Below are 25,333 nucleotides of genomic sequence, written 5' to 3' on the forward strand. Positions count from 1 at the left end.
TCTTAATTCCCTTTATCATCTGTCTAACAAATGGTCATCCAACACCAACCTTTGCTTGAAGGTTTCCAGGAGGGGGCTGCCCTCCTGGGACATTCTCTTCCCTTCAGTGGACCATTTGAATTCTCCATGTTCCCTTTGTGATATGGGGAAGGAAAGATTCAGAGGAAGAGAGCAGCCCAGTCCCTACCCTAAGGAGCACCACCAGGAGAGGGCGAGGGTTGTACCCCAAGGGAAGGAAGCCTCTGTGCTAAGAATTTAAGCCCTCTGTCTTGGGGAAAGGGGCTTCCTGAGGGCAGCCTCCCCCCCCACCAGAAGCCAGGCGTGCTCAGACTTTGTCATCCTCTGCTCTCCAACAGGGTTCGCACCTTTCCACGAGATTCCTCTCTAGGCCGGGACACGGTCCGGGCGCTCATGTACTATGCTCTCAAGGTATGGAGTGACATCACACCACTCAACTTCCACGAGGTAGCAGGTAGCAATGCTGACATCCAGATCGACTTCTCCAAGGCAGACCACAACGATGGCTACCCCTTCGATGGCCCTGGGGGCACCGTGGCCCACGCCTTCTTTCCCGGAGACCACCACACTGCTGGAGACACCCACTTCGATGATGATGAGGCCTGGACTTTCCGATCCTCAGGTGGGGAATAGCCCAGAGGGGATCCCACGTGGCATCCCAAATCAACCTCCTATAATCTGAGGAGGCCACACGGATCCCTCATGGCCCCGAGGAGTCCACACTCACTCCACAAGGCCTAAGAAAGTCTATATTGGCAGAATCCATCCCAGAAAGCCTGCATTGACCGTGTAATCTTAGAAAATCACACTTGCCCAATATGCCTAAGGAAGCCCACAGTGGCCCCATACAACCTCCTTTCTCCTGCCTCCCTCCAGACACACATCCTCCTATAAATTTAAATCCATCAATGTTTAATTAAATAATCTAATCACTTATAGGGATATAGTATATTATTATATATTATGCTATCATATCTTATATAATATATAATAACTTATAATGTTTACTATATAATTATTAATAATAAATAGTTAAATATACACAATAATATATTATGATAATCTAATAATGAATTAAATCTTCTAATTATTTATAATTCTATATCATATTATAATTATATATATAATTATATTATATAATGTATAAATCATAATCTATAACATTTGGTATATAAATATTAATAAATAATTAAATATACACAATAATAAGATATTATAATCTAATAAAGAATTAAATAATCTAATCATTTATAGTATATATTATATCATCTATTATATATAATTGTATTACATATAAATTATACATCATATATAACTGTAAATCTTGAAATCTCTCAGACTTGTGAATGTTAAAAATTTCCCCATCAGGGAATTCTTAATTGGAACAAATCCCTACTGAGAAACATTCCCCATTTTGATGTGAGAACTCGCCAGGATCAGAAATGGGAGGACCTCTACTCCAACGGTACTTAAGACTACTTTAGGGGAAAAAAACTCCTTGCTAAACAAAGAAAGTACTTAGACTCATGCTTATGGTGGGGCAAGGAGTTCTTTGAGCCAGGCCTGTTTTTAGAATTGATACAATGGGATGCTAGGTACCTAAAAGGGTCTGGCAGGTTTTGTCTTAATGAGATTAGTTGACTCAGCTGTGTTTTCACTAGTTCAGACTTACTGAGGAGATTTGTCGACTTAGCAGGAATTCAGATGGGCAGTCCTTTGGAAAGCGTCTACAGTGATTGGTAGATGTAGGGACTTAGGGGGGGTGACATGGGAGAAAAACCCCTATATAAGAAAAATCAGAGATCCTTTTGGAGAGATATATTCTTTTGGAGAAATCCTTTTGGAGGATCTCTGATGAGGACCACTTGGGAAGAATCTCTTGAGAGAGGCTCTGGAGAAGGGAAGCTCTTGGAGGACAATCTCTAAGGAGGTCTCACTGGAGCTCCTCTAAGGGGACTCTGTCCCTCTGGAGGCTCTGGAGAGAGGCCCTTTGAAACAGTCTCTGGCTGCAAGGCTCTCTGGTGAAGTCAGCTGAGATGGAGCTGGCCTGGTGTCACTAGAATCCTTGTTTAGGCAGACCTTATGGTGAGTGTTAAAAGACTGACTGACTGATTCTCTCTCTTAAGACTCAGGTCTAGGCCATATTGGCTTGAGGCCCTTCATAATTATTCCTTTCCTACTCTTTCTCTAATTCCTCATTATATTATTAATTAAAAATCTCTATAAAACCCAGTTGACTTGGGTATTTGAATAATTGGGAATATTTCCCTGGTGACCACCTTATATTTGATTTAAAACTCAAGACACTGTAGTGAAACATATTTTCTGCGGTCAAATTTACTCACCCTCTCTTATATCTATCACAATTTATATCTTCCACTATTTTAATCACTACAGTTTAAGACCTCAACCATTTTAAATCTCACATAATTATTGTATAATATAAATATGTAATTTATAATATTTAATATAATGTTGCTAATAAATAATAATTAAATCTATGCAATAATAAATATATTATGATAATATAATGTAACAATGAATTAAATTAAAATTTAAAAAAATTAAATAAAAAATCAAACCTCCACAGCATACATCCAGGTTCACTCAGGCATGGAATGGGATTGAAAACCCCTTTAAAGCAGTGCAAATAGGCCCTGGAAATATGAAGGAGCAGGCTTTCAAAGAGCTCCCGTTCTTATTGGGCAAACTTGGTGGTCCTTCTCTGATGAGGGTACAGGACTAGGCCAAGAGAAAAGCCCAAAGGAAGTAGAAATATGGACGGGATCAGTAGTGGGCAGGGTTGGGGGGAGACTGATGGGAGAAGGAATCTTGCAGGGGTTCTGGGACCAGCGTCCTGTGGAGGTCTCTGGGCAGTCAAGGCTCGGGATGGAGAAAATGAGGGTGTACATCCAAGGGAGTCCCCTTGGTCTCTCAATCGATAAACATTTAAGTGTTTGCTATGTGAAGCTTCCCAAAATGCTGTGCCTAGAACAGAGACCTCCTCCTGCCCACGCTGCCCCGGCTTGAGCGCTGACGGGTATTCTCGTGTCTCCTCAGACGCTCACGGGACGGATCTCTTTGCGGTGGCCGTCCATGAGTTTGGCCACGCCATCGGGCTCACACACATCTCGGCCATCCAGTCCATCATGAGACCCTATTATCAGGGTCCCGTGGGCGATCCCCTGAAGTATGACCTGCCCTACGAGGACAAAGTCCGCATCTGGCAACTGTACGGTGAGCTTGACCCTTCCCTCTCTGACCACCCCCAGGACCCTCGGGTGACTCCCTGCAGCCTCCCTGCCTCCCCGTGGAGGCTGAAGCTCAGAGCGGGCTCTGTTATCCCTGTGGACTAGGGAGCTGGGAGAGTGCAGTGGTGCCGGGCAGAATGGGTCACCCTGGACTGGCCAGCCTTCCTAATGAGCTCCTTTGAGCCAGACTGCAGATCTCACAGGAGGGGGGGAGAATGCTAAAGAGGCTCTCCAGCAAGTGCAGAGAGTGGAGCCAGTGGACAAGGCATAGGACCAGGGCAGAGATGGTGTGTACCCCCGTTCTATGCCCCGACACTGAAGACAAAGAGACTGTAGGGGCTCGCCATTTCCCTCTCTGGCTCATGTTACAGATGAGGAACCTGAGGCAAAGAGGATGAAGTGACTTTCTTATGGTCACACGGCATAGTAGGGGTCTGAGGTCAGGTTTTATTGGTTTATTATAATTTTTTTAAACCCTTACCTTCTGTCTTAGCATCAATACTATGTATTGGTGCCAAGGCAGAAGAGCAGTAAGGGCTAGGCGATAGGGGTTAAGTGACTTGTCCAGGGTCACACAACTAGGAAGTGTCTGAGGCCTGATTTGAACCCAGGACCTCCCATTTCTAGACCTGGCTCTCCATCCAGCTGCCCCCTGATCTATTTTAACTCAAAAAGGCATCTTCCTGACTCCAGGCCTGAGATGCTCTATCCGCTGAGCTACCTATTTGCCCTGCCATTTTCTTGGCTCTTTTAACATTCTTTTAAAGAAATGTTGAGTTTTAAATTCTCTCCCTCCCCAACTCCTGTCCCATCCATTGAGGAAGCAATATGACGCCCATTATCCATAAAAAGTCACGCAAGACCCATTTCTGGATTAGTCGTGTTGCAATGACAAAGCCAAAGTTCAGCAAATATGCTTCTGTCTGTGGACTTCATCCGTTCTCTCTGGAGGTGGATGGCCAGGCTAAGGATGCTGAACCTGTATTCAGGCGGCAGTTCGGTGCCACTAGCAGTGGTCGATCAGGGAAGAGACCTGCCCAAACGCGTCGATGGGCAAGAAAGATACATCTAACAGCGATGTGAAGGGTGGGAGGTCGGAAGGCCTCTGAGCTCCTGGACTAGGGCAGCTATAGATGAAGTAGCAAAGGGGAGATGGACTCCACAGATATTTCAGAGGGGGGACGGATACACGCCGTCTCACTTTATCCTCAGAAACCCCAGAAAGGTAGGTGTGATGAGCCCATTTCACAGAAGAGAACACAGAGTTTCAAAGAGGACTTATGGTTTTGAATGGCTATTTCAAAATGAAGTCCGTGTTACCTTGTTGTTCAAAGTACCAGGATATTTTTTCAAAGCAAATTATACTGGAGATTAGAATTCTTGTCCAAATCCCTAAAATGAATGAGTGAGTGAGTGAGTGAGTGAGTGGAGTCCTGGCTCTCAGCCGCCTACATGGATCTGAACCTGCTCTGCATTCATCAGCGTTGCTGGGGTTTCTGAAGAGTTTTCTTGGGTTCCTGTCCTTTCCTTTGGTCCTGGGCTGCACAGGGAGGCTGAGGAAGAAAGAGTCTATGGGAAGACCAGTGGGAGCGCCAAGGGAGATGACTAGAGATGGGGCGGTTGGGTAGGAGTTACTGCCAGACATCTCACGTCTCTCCTTTTCTCCCGCGGCAGGTGTCCGGGAGTCAGTCTCCCCTACAGCGAAGCCGGAGGTCCCTGACACTGAGGATCACCCCTTTCTGCCGGAGCTCCCGGACAACCGCACCACTGTACCGTAAGCCACCAAGTTACCCTAAAGTGAGGGAAGGGGCAGAAGTCTGTCCTTAACCTATCTCAGTATCTGAATACAGATTTCTATCAGATTGGTTGGTTCTGCCCACACATGTGCCCTTCTGCTCTCCCTATCTATGATTGTATTATATCTATTATATTATATTATATCTTGTTACATTATATCACATTGTAATAATTAATATTATGAGGCTGTTAGTAGCTTTATAACTTTATTAAATCCAAGTAGTAGTAGTAGTAAAGAGAAGGAAAGGTAGGAAAGAGCTAGAGAGGGACTTAGCTTACTACTCTATTGGCTGCTGTGATGGATGGAAGCCAACCTCCAAGGGTTCCTCAGCTCTCCACCCGCCAGCCAGACGACCCCAACAGGCTTCTGGGTCTGCCCTTATAAGCTGTTTTCTCCACCCACTAGTTCTCACATATCACATCTAAGGAACCAATCATAGTTTCTTAATTTGCCTGGACCGCCCAGAGGGGCAGTACCTGTGGAATCAGTCTCCTGTCTATTTGATTCCTTCGTTCTTGAACTTCCTTTATCTGAGGGCTTATCTATACCTGAATTTACTCAATGGTCACTGAGAGATGATGTAAAAAAAATGATATGATGGAGAAATTCTCTTCCAATATCATATCATATAGCATATGATATTGTCATATATGATATCATCTTATATCAGATTATTCATATATTATATCACATGATATATGTTATTATACTATCTTATATTATACTGTAATATTTTATTATATTATACTATGTAGTATATACCATACTATATTACATTTACTTATTGTTTATTATATATTCAAATTTATTATATATTATATTATAATTAGCCCTCAGGTTAGAATCAGAGGCACAGAACCAGAGAATCTCAAGATTTTTTTTTGAACCCTTATCTTCTGTCTTAGAATTGGTTCCAAGGCAGAAGAGTGGTAAGGGCTAGGCAATGGGAGTTAAGTGACTTGCTCAGGGTCACACAGCTGGGAAGTGTCTGAGGCCAGGTTTGATCCTAGAACCTCCCATCTCTAGGCCTGACTCTCAATACACTGAGCTGCCTAGCTGCCCCCAATCTCAAAATTTAGAAGAGACTTAAGGGGATATCTAGTCCACCTCTGATCTGAAAGGAATCCCCAGCACCATTAACCAATCAACAAGTATATGCCAGGCATATATAGTGATAAAAATAGAATAATCCCTATTCACAAGGCACTTCTATGAGAATCAGAAAATAGAAAATTTAAATAATGTAAAGATAAAGTGAATAAATATGTGTATATTTACAAGGTAGTCTTAGACCTAGAGTCAGGCAGACTTCAGTTCCTAAGTAGCCTCAGTTACTTAGTAGCTTGAGAGCCTGAGCAAGTCACTCAGCCTCAGTTTCCTCATTCATAAAATGACGATATTAATAGCACTTACCTACCTCCCAGGATGTTTGTGGGGATCAAAGGGGACAACATATGCATGTATAGTGCTTGGAAAACCTTAGAGTTTGATAAATAACTAGTTGGGAGTGTAGGAGTAAAAATGAATAAATTAGTATTTTTAAAATATAGGATTTTTTAATAATAAGTCACAAGAGAAGAAGAAAAAGAATTCTTTCAGTTAAGTGAGAAGAACAAAGAGAGCCAGACTCACATCTGCAGCACTTTACCAAAGCACAAGCTCCAAAAAGAAGAGCCCTGCAGCGTCTCAGCCAAATTTATCTCCCAAGCCCCCTTCTGTAAAATGAGGATGTAACTTAAAAGGATGCTGGGAATGTAGCTCAGGTGTGGCAAATTTTCCACCTGCACAGGAAGATCAGGAAAAGCATTACATGGAAAGAAGAGAGAAATTCCATGAGGCAAATATGAGGAGGGAGAGCATTCTGGGCCTTAGCTCACTTCCTAACTGTGTGTCCCTGGGCAAGTCACTTAACCCCCATTGACTTGCCCTTTCTGCTCTTCTACCTTGGAACCAATACACAGTATTGATTCTAAGATGGAAGGTGAGAGCTTAAAAAAAAGAAAGAAAATCCTTTCCCATGACAACCTCTCAGACACTTTAAAGACAGCAGTTGCACCCCCCAATCCCTGAATCTCCCCTTTTCTATACCCAACCTCCCCAGTTCCTATAACCGTTCCTCACGTGGCCTAGATCCAAAGCCTGGAGCACCCTGTTGCCCTCCTCTGGACACTTTCCCACCTATCCATGTGTCCTTCTTATAGGATGGTGTCCAGAAATGAATGGGACTCCCTCTTCCAGCTGTGTGCTCTCCAGATCTGAGGAAGGGCAGGGGGTGATCACCTTCTCCTTCCTGGAAGCGATGCCTCTAGTTAATGAGCCCAAGAACAAAGTGGCTTTTTGGCCACCGCATCAGCTTGCTGACTCACTGAGCTTGCAGTCTACTTAAGAAGAGAAAAAAAAAAAGACTTTTTAAGACAAATTCTGGTCTAACCACTCCTCCTCCAGCTGCTACTTGGGAAGCTGATTTTCTTTGTTTTCAAGTGTCTTTCCATTGATCTCTGTTGGAGGTCATCTTACTAGATTTAACCCAGGGCCATCAAGATCCTCTGGGATGCTAACTCTAACTTCCCATGCATTAGCCGTCCCTCCCAGCTTTAGGTTGGCTGCAGATCTGTGGAGCAACGCCTGGCCAGGCCAAGATGAAAAACGTTTAGTGGCCCAGATCCCTGCGGCACTCCACCGGAGACTTCTGACCCTGTTGCCATTGAGCTGTTAACTATTCTTTGTTTCTGGCTGTCTGATCAGTTCTGATCCTAACTGTATTATTACCTTCTAGTCCGCAGGCTTGTCGTGTTTTGCCCCAAAATAATAGAAGATCAAATTTAAAAAGACAAAATTTAAAAAAAAAATTTTTTTAAGGAGATCTTACTATCTCCTGATTAATCGGGCATAGCTGCTCCTTGTCAGCCACTCTGGGCTGCTCTTTAGTTGCTGTACAAAAGTCACTCTTCTGGGCAGAGGAAACGGCTCAGCCTTCTCTCTCATTTCAGATAGCATCGTCTCATCTACCAAAATAGTAGTCTTGATTTGTAGGGGGCAGCTGGGTTGCACAATTGATAGCGCTCCAGACCCAGTCAAGATCTCAGTTTGATCACATGGTTCAAGGGGATATGATTGGGAATATAATCACCTTAGTACAAATATTAATAATATGGAAATAGGTCTTGATCAGTGACACATGTAAAACCTATTAAAATTGCTCATTGGCTACAGGAGGGGGGTGGGAGGAGGGAAGAGAAAGAACATGAATCATGGAACCATGGAAAAAGATTCTAAATTAATTAATTTAATAAATGAACTTTTAAAAAAAAGACCTGAGTTCAAATCTGGCCTGAGATACTTCCTACCTGTATGACCCTGGGCAAGTCACTTAACCCTGTATATTTCAGTTTCCTTATGTGTTAAAAATAAGCTAGAGAAAGAAATGGCAAACCAGTCCAGTATCTTTGCCAAGGAAACCCCAATTAGGATCACAGAGTCACACACAACCAAACAACAACAGCATCCCTCTTCTGGGCTTTCTATTTTGCCCAGTGCAGCTTTTTTCAAAACAATCTTCTTTCTTACCTGACATCTTTTCTTGCCAGGTTATTCCATGCTATTGGGTTCAGCCTCTGCTCTCTGCTCTCATTTCCATCTTATGCATATCAGGAATGATTCCAGGAAAGCCAGATCTCTTCAAACCAAATTCCTTCTCTCCAGCACCCCATATATTAGATGTATCTATTCAGTAACCACTTATTAAGCACCTGCTATGTGTGTCCCTGGCACCACGCCAAGCACTGAGGATACAAACAAGGCCAAAAAGAATCCCTGCCCTCAAGGAGCTTACAGTGGAGCTGGGGGGAAATATGCAAACAGATACAGGAAAAAAAAAAACAAGCTAAATCCAGGGGAAGGGGAAAGTAATTAAAAGAAGGAAAGAGCTGGAATTAAAAGAAGTTGGGGGAGAGAGTTTTTGTAAAAGGTGAATATACACATAGATAGTTATATGTAAATATATATATATACTTTTATTTCATAAATTTCTACTTAACTCGACAGTCTGGCTAGATTTCCTGAAGAAAAAGGAAAATAAAATGCAAAGAGAAGTGCAGCAAGTGAGAACAAGGATTACAGTATGAGAGAGTAGGGTGGATTGCTTTCCTTTGCTACAGAAGCCATGGTTTGGTGATTCTCTCCCCCACCCCTTTTTCTTTTTCTCTCTCTCTCCCTCCCTTCCTTCCTTCCTTCCTTCCTCTTCCTCCATACCCCCCTACTTTCTCTCTCTTCTTTCCTTGTCTCCCTCCCCTTCCTCTTTTTTTCTCTTTCTCTCTCTCTCCCTTCTCCTTCCCTACCTGTTTTCTCTCTCCTTTCCCCCTCTCCCTCTCTTTTTTCTCTCTCCATCACTTTCTTTTTCACCCTCCTCTTTCTTCCTCCTTCTCCTTTCCTCCCTCTCTACTCTCTCTTTTTCCCTCTCCCTCCCCCTCCTTTCTTTTTTTCTTTCTCTCCCTCCCTTCTCCTCCTCCTCTCTCTCTTTCTCCTTCCCTATCCCCCCTCTCATCTCTCTCCCTCCTCTCTTTTTTCTCTTTCTCTCCCTCCCTCTCCTTCCCTAGCTCTTCTCTTCTCTCTCTCCTTCCCTTTTCCTCCTCTCTTGCTATTATTATCATTTTACAGTTAAGAAAACTGAGGCAGACAGAGGTTAAGTTACTTGTCTGGTGTCCCACAGCTAGTAAGTCTCAGAGGCAGAATTTAAATTCAGGCCTTCCTGACTCTAGGCTCAGAGACTTATGCCCTGCACTACTTTAAACTGCTGCCTTAAACCCAGGTCCTTTGACTCCAAAGCCATTGTTCTCCTACTCTCTCTGAAAATGACTTTTTGAAATCAAGCCCTGAGATGTAAATCCCTATTAAATTCCATCTTATTAGATTTAGCCAAATTTTACAGTCAGCCAAAATCTTTTCTGGATTCTGTTTCTGTCGTTCAGCATTTTAGCACTGCCTCTCAGCTTTGTGCCATCTGCAAGTGGGAGGAAGAAGAGATATGACTTTATCAAAGTGATTAATAAAACTATTAAACAGATCCAAGGAGAAATCCCTGGGGCACTCCACTGGAGACCTACTCAGAAGCTGGTATCTCATCATTAATGGCTACAAGAATAGAGGCAGATACTTTATCAATTTCTTAGCTAATACCTAAGTAATCTATATGTAAAACATTCCCCTGATCTACCAGTCAAATAACTCTTTTTCTTGAAAATAATACTTAGTATCGATTCTAAGACAGACAGTAAGGATTATTAAAATACAATATTTTTTAAAATGTGGATTGGGGGCATAGAAGCTAGGTGGCTTAGTGGATAGAAAGTCAAGTCTAGAAGACCTGAGTTCAAATCTGACCTCAAACCCTTCCTAACTTATGACCCTGGGTAAGTCACTTAACACCCCCCCCCCCCCATTGCCTAGGCCTTACCACTTTTCTGCCTTAGAACCTGTATTTAGTATCAATTCCAAGACAGAAGGTAAAGGTTATTATTTTTTTAACTATTTAGAAAGGAAATAAGGTTAGTCTAACATGACCTGTGCTTGCAAGAGCCAGGTAGGCTGTCTCTCCATGATTGCTTACTCCTTTTCCAGCTGTTCAGTAACCATCCATTAATAATATATATGTGCAAGAAATTTACCAGAATTAAAACTCAGCTTACTAGTCTAGACTTTGCAGATCCCATTCCCATCTTCTACCCCCTTTTTAAAAAAATTAGCACCAGTTGCCCTTCTTCAATCTTTCAGCAGCCTTTGCATTCAATCAATAAACACTTAGTGCCTGCAATGTGTCAGACATTGTACTGAACACTTCCCCATAGTTTTTTAAAGAACAAGTAAAAAATTTTTTTTAATTAAAAAAACAATGAATATAGGCTCACAAAAGGCAGGTTTATGTTAATATTATTTCAATTGACCGGAGTAAGAAATATCTAAGGCAAATCAAAGTTTTAAAAATTTGCCTCATGTAGTATGTAATTGTAGTAAGCGAAATTGCTTGTCAACTCCAGGAAGGAGGCGAGAAGTGGGGAGGAAGACCATAAGAGTCATGTAACCATGGGGAAAATTTTTTTTCAAAAGAAAAAAAATTCACATCATGGAACATAGAGACTGAGAGAAATTACTCTTGGGTTCCCTGCTATTTTGTTTAAATTACTCTCAATTATTTTTATTACTTTTATCAGGGTTGGACTAAATGATCCACGAGTCTGTGATTCTATGAATTATCTGGGTTTGGGGATTATCTGGTATTTTGCATTAGCCAGAGTCGAGGGAGGGCAAGTGGTGTCTCTGAGAAGGAACTTATCTGACCAGGAGCTGGCATCTCTCCACAGGCCAAGGAAGGACGTACCCCATCGGTGCAATGCTCACTTCGATGCCGTGGCCCAGATCCGAGGGGAGGCCTTCTTCTTCAAAGGTAGCAGCAGGGAGAGTGGGGATCAATTTGGAATCAATGGGGGAAACTGAGGACCAGGGAGATCAGAAGTTGACCCAGGTGTTCTCACCTTATCAGAGCCCAGGATGGGACTGGAGACCCAGGTATAAAGAGGGGAGTGGACCCTTAGGAGAAGGTTTCTAAGGGAGGGAAAACAGCAGAGCTGCAGTCAGATTAGTGAAGATGGACAGGGAAGCATCACACACACTGTAAATGGACTCTTATGTATGTGACTGGATCAGTCTGCTTATTCCTTTACTATAGGCAACTGGGTGTCATAATAGATAGAGGGCTGGACTTGGAATCAGAAAGACCTGAGTTTGAATCGTTCCTCAAACACTTCTTAGCTATGTAACCTTGGTCAAGTCACTCCCTCTCTCCCAGCCTCAGTTTCCCCATCTGAAAAATGAAGATGATAATGGCCTCTATCTCACAGGATTCTTGTGTAAAGCATATGAGACAATTGTGAAATACTTGGCAACTCTTTTCTATTTATTTTCTATTATTATTATTATTATATAATGTATTCTATTATATCGTTATATCTTATCGTGTCATGACATGTCATGTTATAGTCTATCATGTGGAGTATCATGTTATACCATGTCATTGTGTCATGTCACATCATACCAGATCATAACATGATATTATATCATGGCACGTGTCATGTAATATATTGTGACATAAATCGTATCACATGGAATTGCGAATGTGTGTGATTATAAGCGCAGATTTTTAGAGTTGTGTCTATTTCTGGTCCACATGCATATGTGTGTGTGCTCATTATCCAAAACTGGGAAACTATCAGGCCCTTGTCCCTTCCTGTCCTTGCTTCTGACCCTGTCACTATCTTTGTATCTCCAGAGCTTGGCATGGTGCTTGGCACATCATAGTGATCAATAAAGGCTTGTTGACTGACTACTTGATATTCCCTTCCTCCTTCTAATAGACTTACCTAGGACAGGCTTCAACAGACTGCCCAACACCCTCCTCCTTTCCCGGAGAGTGCGGCGTGATGGAGAGAACCCTGTTTGGGGACACTTGTGTGACCAGACAAGGGACTTAAGCTCTCAGGGTCTCAGTTTCCTCATCTGTAAGACCTGGATAATAACAGTCAAGTCAACAAGCATTTACTGAGTGCCTTCTATGCTCTAGGCACTGTGCTTAAGTGCTCAGGAAATACAGACAAAAGACAGTCTATGCTCTAGAGGAGCTCACCATCTAATAGGGGAGACAACAGGCGAATGGCGAGGTCCAAAAAAGATACATGTAAGATAAATTGGAGATTATCCACAGAGGCAGATCCCTTGAGTTCTTTTAAACCCTTACTTTTTCTCTTAGTAACAACTCTAAGAGAGAAGGGCAAATGGAGTTCAGTGACTTACCCAGGGTCACACAGCTAGGCAGTATTTAAAGCCAGTTTTGAACCCAGGACCTTCCATCTCCAGGCCTGGCTCTTTATCTACTGGGCCATCTAGCTGCCCCTAGAAGGCACTTGAATTAAGGAAGACCAAGAAAGGAGGATTTTAGCTGGGACTTGGAGGAAGCCAAGAGATGGAAATGAAAGTCAAGAACATTCTAGAAATGAGGACCAACCAATGAAAATGCCGGGAGTCAGGAGCTTTAGAGCAAGGAAGGTCTGGACTATAGAAATCTTCTGCGCCACCTGCCTACCCACCCTCACTCTACAGATGAGGACCCTGAATCTTAGAGATGAATGGTGCTATGATAGAAGGGAAAGTTTATGTAGCCTTTGACTGCCTGCTGGAAGGCACAGCGAATAGAGTGCCGAGCCTCGAGTCCAGAAGATTCATCTTCCCAGGTTCAAATATGGCCTCAGATACTTAACTAGGGTCAAGAAGAAGACGACAAGATTGAACAACAATAATCAGCTTCTAGGGCACTCCCCTTCTTTCCTGCTAAATTCCTATCTCATTTGTATATAGTTGTTTGCATGTTGTCAGACACTTAGCTATGGGCAGGTCACTTAACCCTGCTTGCCTCAGTTTCCTCATCTGTAAAATCAGCCAGAGAAAGAAATGGCAGACCACTCCAGTATCTCTGCCAAGAGAACCTGCAAAGGGGTCAAGAAGAAATATATACTTCCTAGCTGTATGACTCTGGATAAGTCACTTAACCCTGCTTGCCTGTTTCCTCATCTGTAAAATCAGCCAGAGAAAGAAATGGCAGACCACTCCAGTATCTCTGCCAAGAGAACCCCAAATGAGGTCAAGAAGAGATATATATATACTTCCTAGCTTTGTTAAGTAACTTTGGGCAAGTCACTTAACCCTACTTGCCTCAGTTTCTTCATCTGTAAAATCAGTTGTAGAAAGAAATGGCCAACCAGACCAGTTTTTTTGACAAGAAAACCCCCAAAGGGGTCAAGAGGAGTAAGACAGGACTGAAGAACACCTATAACCACCTTCCAGGACACTCCCCTTCTTTCCTGCCTGGCTCGTGACCTTCTCTTCCCTGGCTCTTGCCTCCATAATAGAGGGCTTGAATGTCCATACTGCTACTCCAGACACACTCCTCTGCCTCTGCTTTATTCCATCTGGATCTCATTTGTACATAGCAGTTTGCATGTCCTCTCCTGTTAGCCTGTGAGCTCCTTAAAAGCAGGGGGAACGGTTTTGCCCTTTTTTGTACCTCTAAAGCTTAACGCAGCCCCTGGCACATAGTAGGTGCTTGATAAATGCTTATGAATGAAATGACGACCTCTAGAATCAGGACCTGGCTTTGGATCCTGGTCCTGTTATTTCCTATCCACACGATGCTGAGCAAGTCATCACCCCTCTGTGCCTTGATTTCCTCAGTTATAAAATGAAGGGGTTGGGGTTACACTGGGTGACCTCTGAGGCCCCTCTCAGTTCTAAAATCTACGAATCTGTGATTCTAAGGGACTGACCCAAGCTCACACAGGTTGGAAAACTGCAGAACAAATCTTAGCCCCAGATATCTGTTCTCCAGAGCTGAGCCTCTTGGTCTGCTATGATCATCAGGGAGCCCCCCCTTTATTCTTTAGGGGGGGATCCTCTGGCCACAGCCTGCCTACAAGGACCACTCACCTGCCTCCTTTTAGGAAATCTTCCTTGAAGTCTCCCAGGAGTCAGGAGACCTCAATCTCCATCTTTCTCCTTGGTTGGAGTCACAAGTGAGAGTTGGGTAAAAGATGGGCATCCGAGGTAGATGAGCAGCCCTGAAAGGGCTCTGTGAGCCCCGACACAAGAAGTGCTGGTCGTCCCTGGACAAAGTCCTCCAGACACATCCCATACACCCCGAGTTTGCCTCGAGCTTGCTATATCACCTTAGGCAAGTCATTTCCCCTCTGTGAGCCTCGGTTTCTTCCTCTGTAAAACTAAAAGGGTCTACTAGCAATGAGTTTTTCTAATTCATCTTGAATATTCCATGTGGGTGAGGGAGTAAAGGAGAGGGGATGAGCCTATGGGGGCTAAGCTCGCCTTCACCTCTGTCCTTTCTCCTTTCCCAGGCAAGTATTTCTGGAGACTGACCCGGGATAGGCACCTGGTCTCCCTGCAGCCGGCCCAGATCCACCGCTTCTGGAGGGGTCTCCCGCTCCATCTGGACAGTGTGGACGCTGTTTACGAGAGGACCAGTGACCACAAGATTGTCTTCTTCAAAGGTGAGGGGTCGCCACTCAGACCTAGGGGGAGATGTTTCGTTCTTTTCAAGTGCTCTGTTAACCAGAACAGGATTGAGGAAGCATTGCCTACTAGAATCTTTCAGGGACCTGCTTTAATAGATGAGAATGAATGGAGTCAGCACAGCATGGAGAATAGAGATAACTGGCCTCAGAATTTGGAAAATCTGAACTATCTGGGCTGTGTGACCCTGCATCCCTCAGTGCCCCAGATGACCAAGTCTGTGTGTGCCTGGAGTACTACTACTACTACTAATAATAATAATAATAATAATAACTCTTTTTATAGCACAATATGAAAAAGTTTGGCCAGACAGTAGCTCATCTGAAAAAGATTTGGGGGTTCTGGTAGACATCACAGTCAAGACTACAAGAGTAGGAATAGCTGAGTGACTCTGTGTCTAGAGAGCCAGGTCCTGGGTTCAAATATGACCTCAGATATTTCCTAGCTGTGTGACCCTGGACAAGTCACTTAACCCCTATTGCCTAGCCCTTACTGCTTTCCTGCCTTGGAACCAGTACCCGGTATTGATTCTAAGATGGAAGGGAAGGGTTTTAAAAAAAGAAAAGACTATGTGATATGACATATCGACAATGCAATATGATGGGAAAAAAACTAATACATTGGGTTGCACTGAGAAATTATGGAGGAAGGAAGGAAACAAGCATTTCTGAACTGCCTACTATATGCCAGGCACTGTGCCAAGCACTCTAAAAATAACATCTCATTTGATCCTCACAATAACCCTGTGAGGTAGAGACTGTTACACCCTAATTCTAGAATTATGAGACTTAGTTAAGTACCTAAGGCTGAGTGGTTAAGTGACTTGCCCAGGGGTCCCACAGCAAGGAAGTGATCTTGGATTGGAATTCAGGTCTTTCTGACTATTGCTCCCATCATTCTATCCACCTAGCTGCCTACCAGGAAATATATAGAGGAAGGGTGGATTTAGGAAAAAAGATAATGAATTCCTTTTGGACTATATATATGTAGTCCTTATATTATATGTTATATTTATATTATTTTATAATATATGATTATATTATAATATATGTAATATTATATAATATTATAATAGAATATAAACATACTTGTATAATATATGTGTAAGTATTGATACTAAGATGAAAAGTAAGGGATTTTATATCTATATATTTATATTATATCTATAATATATTTTATATAGTATATTATATATTTATATATAAATCTATTTATATTAATATAGTGTATATTTATATAAATATATTTATATATTTTTATTATTAAATAAAACAAAATTTTATTTTTAAAAATCCTTTTTAAAATATAATATATGTTTATTTGTTATATTATATACATGTGTTGTATATTGATATATCATATATTGTTATATATAATATATGCATGTGTTATATATTTAATATAGAGATATAAATATATAGATATAAAAAGCCCTTACCTTCCATCTTAGTATCAGTACTGTGTATTGGTTCCAAGGCAGAAGAACCGTAAGGGCGAGGCAAAGGGGGTCAAGTGACTTGCCCAGGGTCACCCAGCTGGGAAGTGTTAGGCAGGATATTTTTGAGATAACTGTGGGACGTCCAGCCAGCGATGCCCAGGGCTGCGGTTGGACATGTGGGCTATAATAATTCATTCTTACTTTTCATTCATTCAATAAACATTTATTGAGCACTTACTGTGTTTCAAGGGAAATCCGGCCTTCCTCTCTCTAGTCCCCGTTCGGCAGCCAGGTGGGTGGAATGATGGGAGTGGTGGTCAGAAAAATGATGGAAGCTGGGGCTGCAGAGACAAAAATGAGTCCCTGGCCTCGGCGGCATGTTCGCTTTCCATCGGGGGAAACAACCTGGACTTGAAATACGGAGAACCAGCAAAATCAATCCAGCATGACTTTGAGGAAGGGGGTCCTAACAACGGTGGGGGACAAGAAAGGCACTATTTGAGTTGAGCTTTGAAGAAACTGAGGATCCTCAGAGGCCAGAGATGTTTCCAAACTCGGGGGACCACCTTTGCCAAAGCAGGGAGGGGGAAGAAAGGAAGAAGGAACGTCATGTACAAGGAATGGCAAGTAAGCCATTTGAACTGGAACTACTAGTTGAGTGACCCTGGGCAAGTCACAACCCTGTTGGCCTCAGTTTCCTTCTCTGTCAAATGAGCTGGAGAAGGAAATGGCAAACCACTCCAGTATCTCTGCCGAGAAACTCCCAAATAGGGTCATGGAGAGTCAAACACAATAGAACAATAACAATAAATGTCCATAGATAAGAATCCCTCCTGGCTGCATTATTTTGACTTATTTGTAATGTAATATTATAAGGCAGGTAGGTGGTTCAGTGAATAGAGAGCCAATCATAGAGACAAGAGGTCCTACATTCAAATCTGGCCTCAGACACTTTCTGTGTGACCCTGGCCAAGTCACTTAACCCCAACTGCCTAGTCCTTACCACTCATCTGCCTTGAAACTGATAGTTAAGAATCAATTCTAAGATAGAAACTATGGGTTATTTTTTAAATATATAAACTCTTATATTAATATTATAATAAAATGTATTCTATAATATATTAAAATGTTATTAATATTATAAAATATACAACTTATATAAACTATATTTAAATATAATGTAGAATATATTAAACTGTTATTGATAAAATATAGAATTTATTTAAAATATATTATATATTAAAATGGTATTGATAAAACAGAATTTATTTAAAATATATTATATAATATATTAAAATGTTATTGATAAAATATAGAATTTATTTAAAATATATTATATATTAAAATGGTATTGATAAAACAGAATTTATTTGAAATATATTATATAATATATTAAAAGGTTATTGATAAAAGAGATTTATTTAAAATGTACTTAAATATATTATATAATATTAAAATGTTATTGGTAAAATATATGATTTATATAAAATATATTTAAGTATATATTAAAATGTTATTGGCAACATATAATTTATATAATATATTTTGATATTTTATATAGTATATTAAAATGTTATTGGTAAAATATATAATTTATATAAAATATATTTAAATATGTTATTATCTGTATTTTATTGTGCCATATTTTTATTTATTTTGTTCAATATTTCCTAATTACATTTTAATTTGGTTCAGGCTACACTCAGAAGTGTTGTGGCCCCCACTGCATGTTTGACACCTCTAATTTAGACCAACCTCCTCATTTTACAAGTGAGGAAACTGAGGCCCAGAAGGGGTGAGCCCAGGATCACAAAGGTTTGTTGGCAAAGACGGGACGTGAACCAAGGTTCTCCAACTCCAGGTCCAGTGCTCTTTCTGCTGGACCCCAAAGGTGGATGGCCAGAGGGGATGGTAGAATCACTGGATGGCTCCATCCGTCCCTTTTGCCTACCTTACTTACCCTTTCCTTCCCAAGCTCCCACCACTGTACAGCCGCCATTTTCTTGCTCCATGCCTGTTTCCTCTCCCCCCAGGAGACAGATACTGGGTCTTTAAAGACAATAACGTAGAGGAAGGATACCCTCGGCCCGTCTCCGACTTCAGCCTCCCGCCAGGTGGCATCGATGCTGCCTTCTCCTGGGCCCACAATGACAAGACTTATTTCTTTAAGGACCATCTGTATTGGCGCTATGATGATCATGCTCGGAGGATGGACCCCGGGTACCCCGCAGAGAGCCCTCTGTGGAGGGGGATCCCCAGCGTACTGGACGATGCCATGCGCTGGTCTGACGGTGAGTCCCCCGACAAGCCCAGGGAGCTTCCCGACGGCCTTCGGGGCTCGTCCATTGAGGGCTCAAAAGTGTCGCCCACCCATGTCCAACGTCCAAGACCCCCGATCCTGTGCCTGTCCATTCTTGGGCTGTGGCCACTTTCTGCTGGCCCATCTTCCTGCGGCCTCTCTGAATAGTTTCTGGCTAGAGATAACTTAGAACCAGACTTGAAAAAATAAATTAAATGACCACCTATTCATCCCAAACACAAAAGTGGCCCCCAGGTCCTGCCTTCCAGGAGCTTTTTTTTTTTTTAAGCCTTACTTTCTCCCTTAGAATTAATGTATAAAAATACACAAAATGGAAAAGGAATTAGAAACAGAGACCACGAAACTAGGTTCAGATCTTGACTTTGCCTGGGTAAACTATGGGCAAGTCACTCCCCCTCTTGGCCTCGGTTTCTTCTTCTGTACTATGAGAGGATCCCAATCCCCTGAAGCCCCTTCCGGCTCTAAATCTACGATTCTCAGATCCCATAAAGCTGCTGTGAGAGAGGCAGTCAGGTGGCTCAGAGGCTGGGAAGCCAGACCTGGAGCCAGACCCACACACACACAGGCACCCCAATCAGAGAAGATTCCTTCCAACAGCCTCTGCAGTTAGCCAGGAGTCTGTCCTGTGAAAGAGGCCCCACTGAGAGCGAGGCTTAGGCTGCCCTCCTGACAGGAAGGCCTCAGGCCCCTGGCAGGGCCTGGCAAGGAGGGCAGGCTGTGGCCTGTAAGCATAGGACTAGAGGGAACGAGATCCGACCCCAGGCCCGACACTCCTGCCCTCCATAGAGAGATGTCTCTGTCTTTCTCTGTCCCAGGGGCCTCCTATTTCTTCAGAGGCAAAGACTACTGGAAAGTCCTGGACAGCGAGCTGGAGGCTGCGCCTGGCTACCCACAATCCACCGCCAAGGACTGGTTGGTGTGCAGCGACATACAGGCCGACGGGCCCGAGAACGAAGTCAGAGCGGAGGGAGCCAGGACCGGGGCCCGCTCGAGGCCCGGCCAGCATGACGAGAGCCGCTCGGACAGCGGTTACGAAGTCTGCTCCTGCACATCCGCCGCTTCCTCCTTGGGACACCTCTCCCAGCTGCTCGTGGCCCAGCTGGCCCTGGCCAGCCTCTGGACGACAGCCCCGACAGCCACAGGGCTATGACCACTGATACGGGCTGGGAGAGGGAAGAGCCAGGGTGGCTCCCCCACCCCCAGCTCCCCGGACCCAGACAACACCAAGGGCAGGGATCCCCCCTCTCAGGGCTGCTGAGATATTCTCCAGGAGAAAATGGCACCGTGTGGAGTTGCCATCAACTCTCTGTTCTTCTAACTTAGCCTTTGACGATAAGGATGAGGCCTCTCTCAGCCCATGATCCAAAGCTCTTCCGTCCTGGCCTCCCAGAAGCTGGAGGTCTCTGGAGCAGATGGGGTGGGAGTGGGGGATAGGAAGCACTCTCTTGGGAAGGCTGGTCAGACTCTGGCCGGGCAGACGGTCAATCTTCAGAGCTATTGGACACAAGAAGAAGCGCGGGGTGAGGCCCCCGACTCGCCCTTTCAAGCCCTGGGTCCCGGGGAAGATATCTCAAGGAAATCTAGTCTCCCTGGACACCCTCGATCCGAAGGGAGGCCCAGCTCTCTGGAAAGTGGTCATCCGGGGCCTCTCTTCCCTCTTCCCCCAGGGAAAGGGCCCACAGAGATGGGGAACCCCAAGGCAATCACTTTCCATTTCCCCCCAAGGAGGCTTCCCATCCTCCCTCAGTGGAAGGTCAAGAAGCGTTCATGAATCCATCTCATCTCCCCAAATAGCCCTCTTGACCCGACAGCTCAGATGGGAGAACAGGGTACAAACACAGTTTGCCATTTGTCTCTTAGCTGCAAACACACGAGTCTCGGCCAGCAGGCGCCCCTTGGTCCCCAGATAACCCTGTCCCTGGAATCTCCCACCCTGGAGGGACGGGCCCCACAGGGAAGAATAGGAGGGGGGAGAGACTGCCCCGGAGAAGCCCATTTCCTGGGAGGGCAGGACGCCATAATTGCTGTCGTGGGCAGCAGAAACTTCCCCAAGGGGAGGCGAAAGGCCGGGAACCTGTAGGAGGCAGATGTCTAGGGGCAGCCTCCTTGTCTGTGCGTGGTATTTTATCAAACACAATCTCTTCCTGCTTTGTATACTGCTCTGGTGTCTCATTTTCTTGCCATGTAGATGTGTCCTGCTCCATGACTTGTCATCCCCATGGGTGTCTGTGTTTCTGAACTCAGGTCTACCCTGGCTCTGAGACCAGGCCATGGCAACTGCCCTTGGCAGCTGCCCCTCACAGGGAAGCACGGCACCCTGGGGCAAGCCTCCCATCCAACTGGAGGAGGGGGGTAGATTCTAGAGGGCATGAAACATTACCAGGTGCATCCATCAGGGCAAATCACATCTCTCTGGGCCTCAGTTTCCCCATATGTAAAACAAAGGGGTTTTAAAAGATGACCCCTATGATCCTTTCTATCCCTGTGTCTGTGATTCACCAGGCTTCAGAGCAAGACGCCTTTTGGGCAGTCCACAAGATCAAAAAACTTTTTATAATCATATTGGCATTTTCATTTCTAATACAATAAATATTGATAGATAAAGCCCACATACACAACAGTTCTTGGGTAGAAAGGAATTCTTAATACTTAAAAAAAATTTTTTTAATCCCTTACCTTCTGTCTTAGAATCAATACTATGGATTGGTTCTAAAGCAGAAGAGTGGGGTGAAGTGACTTGCCCAGGGTCACACAGCTAGGAAGTGTCTGAAACCAGATTTGAACCCATTTCCTCCTGATTCCAGACCTGGCTCTCCATCCACTGAGTCACTAAACTGTCCCTAGATCCTGTAAAATTTAAATTAATATTCAACAACTCCGAGTATTATATTTTATAAGATTTGTTAATAATCACTTGTAGTTGGAAAAATACAAGACAAAGACATGTGAGAAAAATTTTCCTGCCTGGGACTCATTCTACCTCCACAAACCACAATCAGGCAAGAAGAGCGTGAGGGGACAGAGCTACACAAAATTTATATCCTCCCTACATTCACACATAATGGGAGAAGGAACATGGAATGCTGGGAGAGAGTCCTGGGGAGCAGATTCTAATTACACCATCCTCAATAATTTTATTTATGTATTTATATAATTTTCTATATTACAGATAATATATTTTTATAATTATATTTTTATATCTTATATATAATATATAATATGGCAGAGCTGCCCAAAACTTATATCCTCCCTACATTAGCATATAGTGGGAGAAGGAACATGGGAAGCTGGGATTTAGAGTACTGGGGAGCAGATTCTAATTACACAATCCTCAATCATTTTTATTTATGTTTTTATATAATTTATTTTTCTATATTATAGATAATATATATTTTTTATATTCTATATCTCATATAATAATCTAATATATAATAATCTTGCCCTGTTTTACAAAGAGGAGCTCACTGATATTCAGGGTCCCAGAGCAGGTGAGTCTCAGAGCTAGGTGGAGAGCCAAGGTCCTCTCCTTCAGCCCAGGGCCATTTCTCCCATGCCAGTAGTTGGCAGTCATGGCCAGAGACTTGGGGGGAGGGAGAGGCCTCTCCCATTCCCTGGCACAGGCCCTAAGTCTGTCCTTGCCCGGCTGAAATGTAGAGTAATGAGATGCTGTGCTGGAGAAAGCTTGGAGGGTCCCCGCCAGGGTTCAAGATAAGGCTGGAGGAAGCCAGGGAAAATAATGAGGATTTCCACCTCTCGCCAGCAGAGAGCAGCAGAGCCCGCAGCTAGGCCTGGGCCTGGCCGCAAGGAGCCAGATGAGATTCCAGGTCTGGCTGAGAGGATGAAGTTCCTGTAAGGGCCACTGCAGCCTGGGCTCCCAGGCCCAAGGTAGGATGAGAGAATGGCAGCTCCAGCTAGTCACGACTCTCTCCTTTTACAAACACAAAAACCGAGCCCCAAAGGGTAGTGATGTGCCCAAGTACTAAGAAAGAGAAGCGGATCTTCTTGTTCCCAAACCAAAACCAACACTCATCACTGTCAGGGGCTGGAGGACCTTCCTCTGGTGGGCCAATCTGGCCCAGCAAATCAGGGGGCTGTCACGGAACCCCCAGCCCTGGCTCCTAGTCCTTAGTCTCCCAACTTCAATTCAAGTCCTCAATCCCCTCCTTCCAGAGGAACAAACTAAGCAGCCCCAGACATCCCCAGTCTGGCCCTCAGGCCCCTCACAGCCTCCTTGTTCTGGAATGTATTCAATGTAGATTTACTTTCCATTATTGAAGATCATGGGAGGCCTGGAGGTCCAGAAGGAAGGTAGCATGCTCCAGATTCACAAGACTTGAATTCAAATTCTTTGCTTCAGTTTTTGGACTCAGTGGACTCTAAAGGAGACCCTAGAGGCCATCGAATCCAAAAACTATAACCTATGTGCTATGATAGATGGTCTTCAGATCTTCCTGGGACTTCTTTAAAAGAAATCTATCCTCCTGCAGCCAACTCATGGCATAGCCTGGTATTGCTCCAAAATGGAATCCTCCCTTAGGTCAAATTCTTTATGAGCTGGCACAAGCTACTTCACCTCCCTTAGGCTCAGTTTCCTTAACTGTAAAATGAAGGGCAGATGGGTGGTACAGTGGGTAGAGTGCCAGGCCTGAAATCAAGAAAACTCTTCCTGAGTTCAAATATGGTCTTAGACACTTACCAGCTACCTATGTGACCATGGCCAAGTACTTAATTCTGTTGGCCTCCATTTCCTCTTCTGTGGAGAAGGAAATGGTAAACTGGCTGTGTGACCCTGGTTAAGTCATTTTACCTTGTTGCCTCAGTTTCCTCATCTGTCAAATGAGCTGGAGAAGGAAATGGCAAATTAGTTATGTGACCCTGAACAAGTCACTTCACCCTGCATGCCTCAGTATCCTCATCTGTCAACTGAGTGGAGAAGGAAATGGCAAACTAGCTGTGTGACCCTGGGCAAGTCATTTTACTCTGTGTGTCTTAGTTTCCTCCTCTGTCCAATGAGCTGGAGAAGGAAATGGTAAATCATTCTGGGATCTTTACCAACAAAACCCCAAGTAAGATCACAGAGTCGGACTAAATGGAAGTCTAACAAACTAAATTAAGGGGTGAGAGGAGAGGGCCTCTGAGGCCCTTCCTGCTCTATCTCACTTTGAATGGAGCCAGGACAGGCCTCAGCTTACCAGTATGGTAACTGTGTGCCCTCTGAGCAGGGCCTTCCAGAGAGTGTACCTCCTCCCACCTCCTTTGAGACTAGTCAGTCCACAGGCACTTCTTAGGAGCCTCCTGAGTGCTCATTGCCTGCCCTGCAGAGGAGGCCTATGACAGAAGCCTGGCCTGTGGCTCAGGGACTCGGGTGGGAATGAAGAGGCCCAGTGGGGGGATCATGGGGGAGGCGAAAGGCCAGCAAGGTCTCAGGGCTAAGAGAAGACAGCAGCCAGCAAGGCCAGGAAAGGCTCCATCCCTGCCCCAATCTTGATGTCATTTCCTACTCTGGGCATGCACCGCACAGGGCCTGCAGGCCTGCCAACTCCGGGACCCCACGATCAGAGTTCCAGCCAAAAGCCCATCGCCCAGGCCCTTCAGCTGGCAGAGAAGAACAGGAGAGTCCTCCCCACCCTCCCAGAGGGACAGAGAAGAATGGCAGAGCCAGAATTTTGGAACCTACATCCTAGGACTAGAAGAGTAGCATTCATTATTTTAAAAGAATAAAATTACAAAATAAATAATAACCTTGATCAGGTTTGGGAATCACAGAAGCAACAGGCCTAGAACAATATTATTTTTCAGTCCTGACTCCTCATGACTTCATTTGGGGTTTTCTTGGCAAAGATACTGGAGTGGTGGGCCATTTCCTTTTCCAGATGAGGAAACGGAGGCAACAGGATAAAGTGACTTGCCCAGGGTCACACAGCTAAGTTTCTAATTTCCTTTTCCACTCATTTGACAGATGAGGAAACTGAGGCACAAAGAGTGAAGTGATTTACCCAGAGTCATACAGCTAGTTTGCCATTTCCTTCTCCAGCTCATTTGACAGATGAGGAAACTGAGGCACACAGGGTGAAGTGACTTGTCCAGGGTCACACAGCTATTTTGCCATTTCCTTTTCAAGTTCATTTGACAGAGAAGGAAACAGGCATGCAGGGTGAAGTGACTTGCCCAGGGTCACCCAGCTAGGAAATATCTTAGGCTGAATTTGAGTTTGGGAAGATGGTTTTTCTTATTTCTAGGCCCTGCACTTGATCCACATAGTCACCTCACTGCCTGACAAAGACGACACATGGACTGGAAATCTGGGCTCCTGACATCCAAGGCCAGGCTCCAGGAGGACTCACCAAGGCCTGAAGTCTGGGATCAGGCTTTGGTCGGGAATA

General features: G+C 44.0%; 1 protein-coding gene across 1 annotated transcript in view; it reads left to right on the forward strand.

Annotated features, from left to right (window-relative positions):
* The window catches only part of MMP17 (matrix metallopeptidase 17), a 67,769-nt gene extending 46,665 nt beyond the window's left edge, over positions 1-21,104 (forward strand). Inside the window, exons 4-10 of the mRNA XM_001378481.4 lie at positions 357-640; positions 3,079-3,255; positions 4,944-5,043; positions 11,424-11,506; positions 15,018-15,170; positions 18,664-18,921; positions 19,766-21,104. Of these exons, the coding sequence (XP_001378518.1) occupies positions 357-640; positions 3,079-3,255; positions 4,944-5,043; positions 11,424-11,506; positions 15,018-15,170; positions 18,664-18,921; positions 19,766-20,100 (1,390 nt within the window). The 3' untranslated portion in view covers positions 20,101-21,104. The remainder of the gene's footprint in view (positions 1-356; positions 641-3,078; positions 3,256-4,943; positions 5,044-11,423; positions 11,507-15,017; positions 15,171-18,663; positions 18,922-19,765) is intronic.
* Positions 21,105-25,333: the final 4,229 nt, after the last annotated feature.

Source organism: Monodelphis domestica, chromosome 3 (genome assembly GCF_027887165.1).
Source record: "Monodelphis domestica isolate mMonDom1 chromosome 3, mMonDom1.pri, whole genome shotgun sequence".
Taxonomy (NCBI): domain Eukaryota; kingdom Metazoa; phylum Chordata; class Mammalia; order Didelphimorphia; family Didelphidae; genus Monodelphis; species Monodelphis domestica.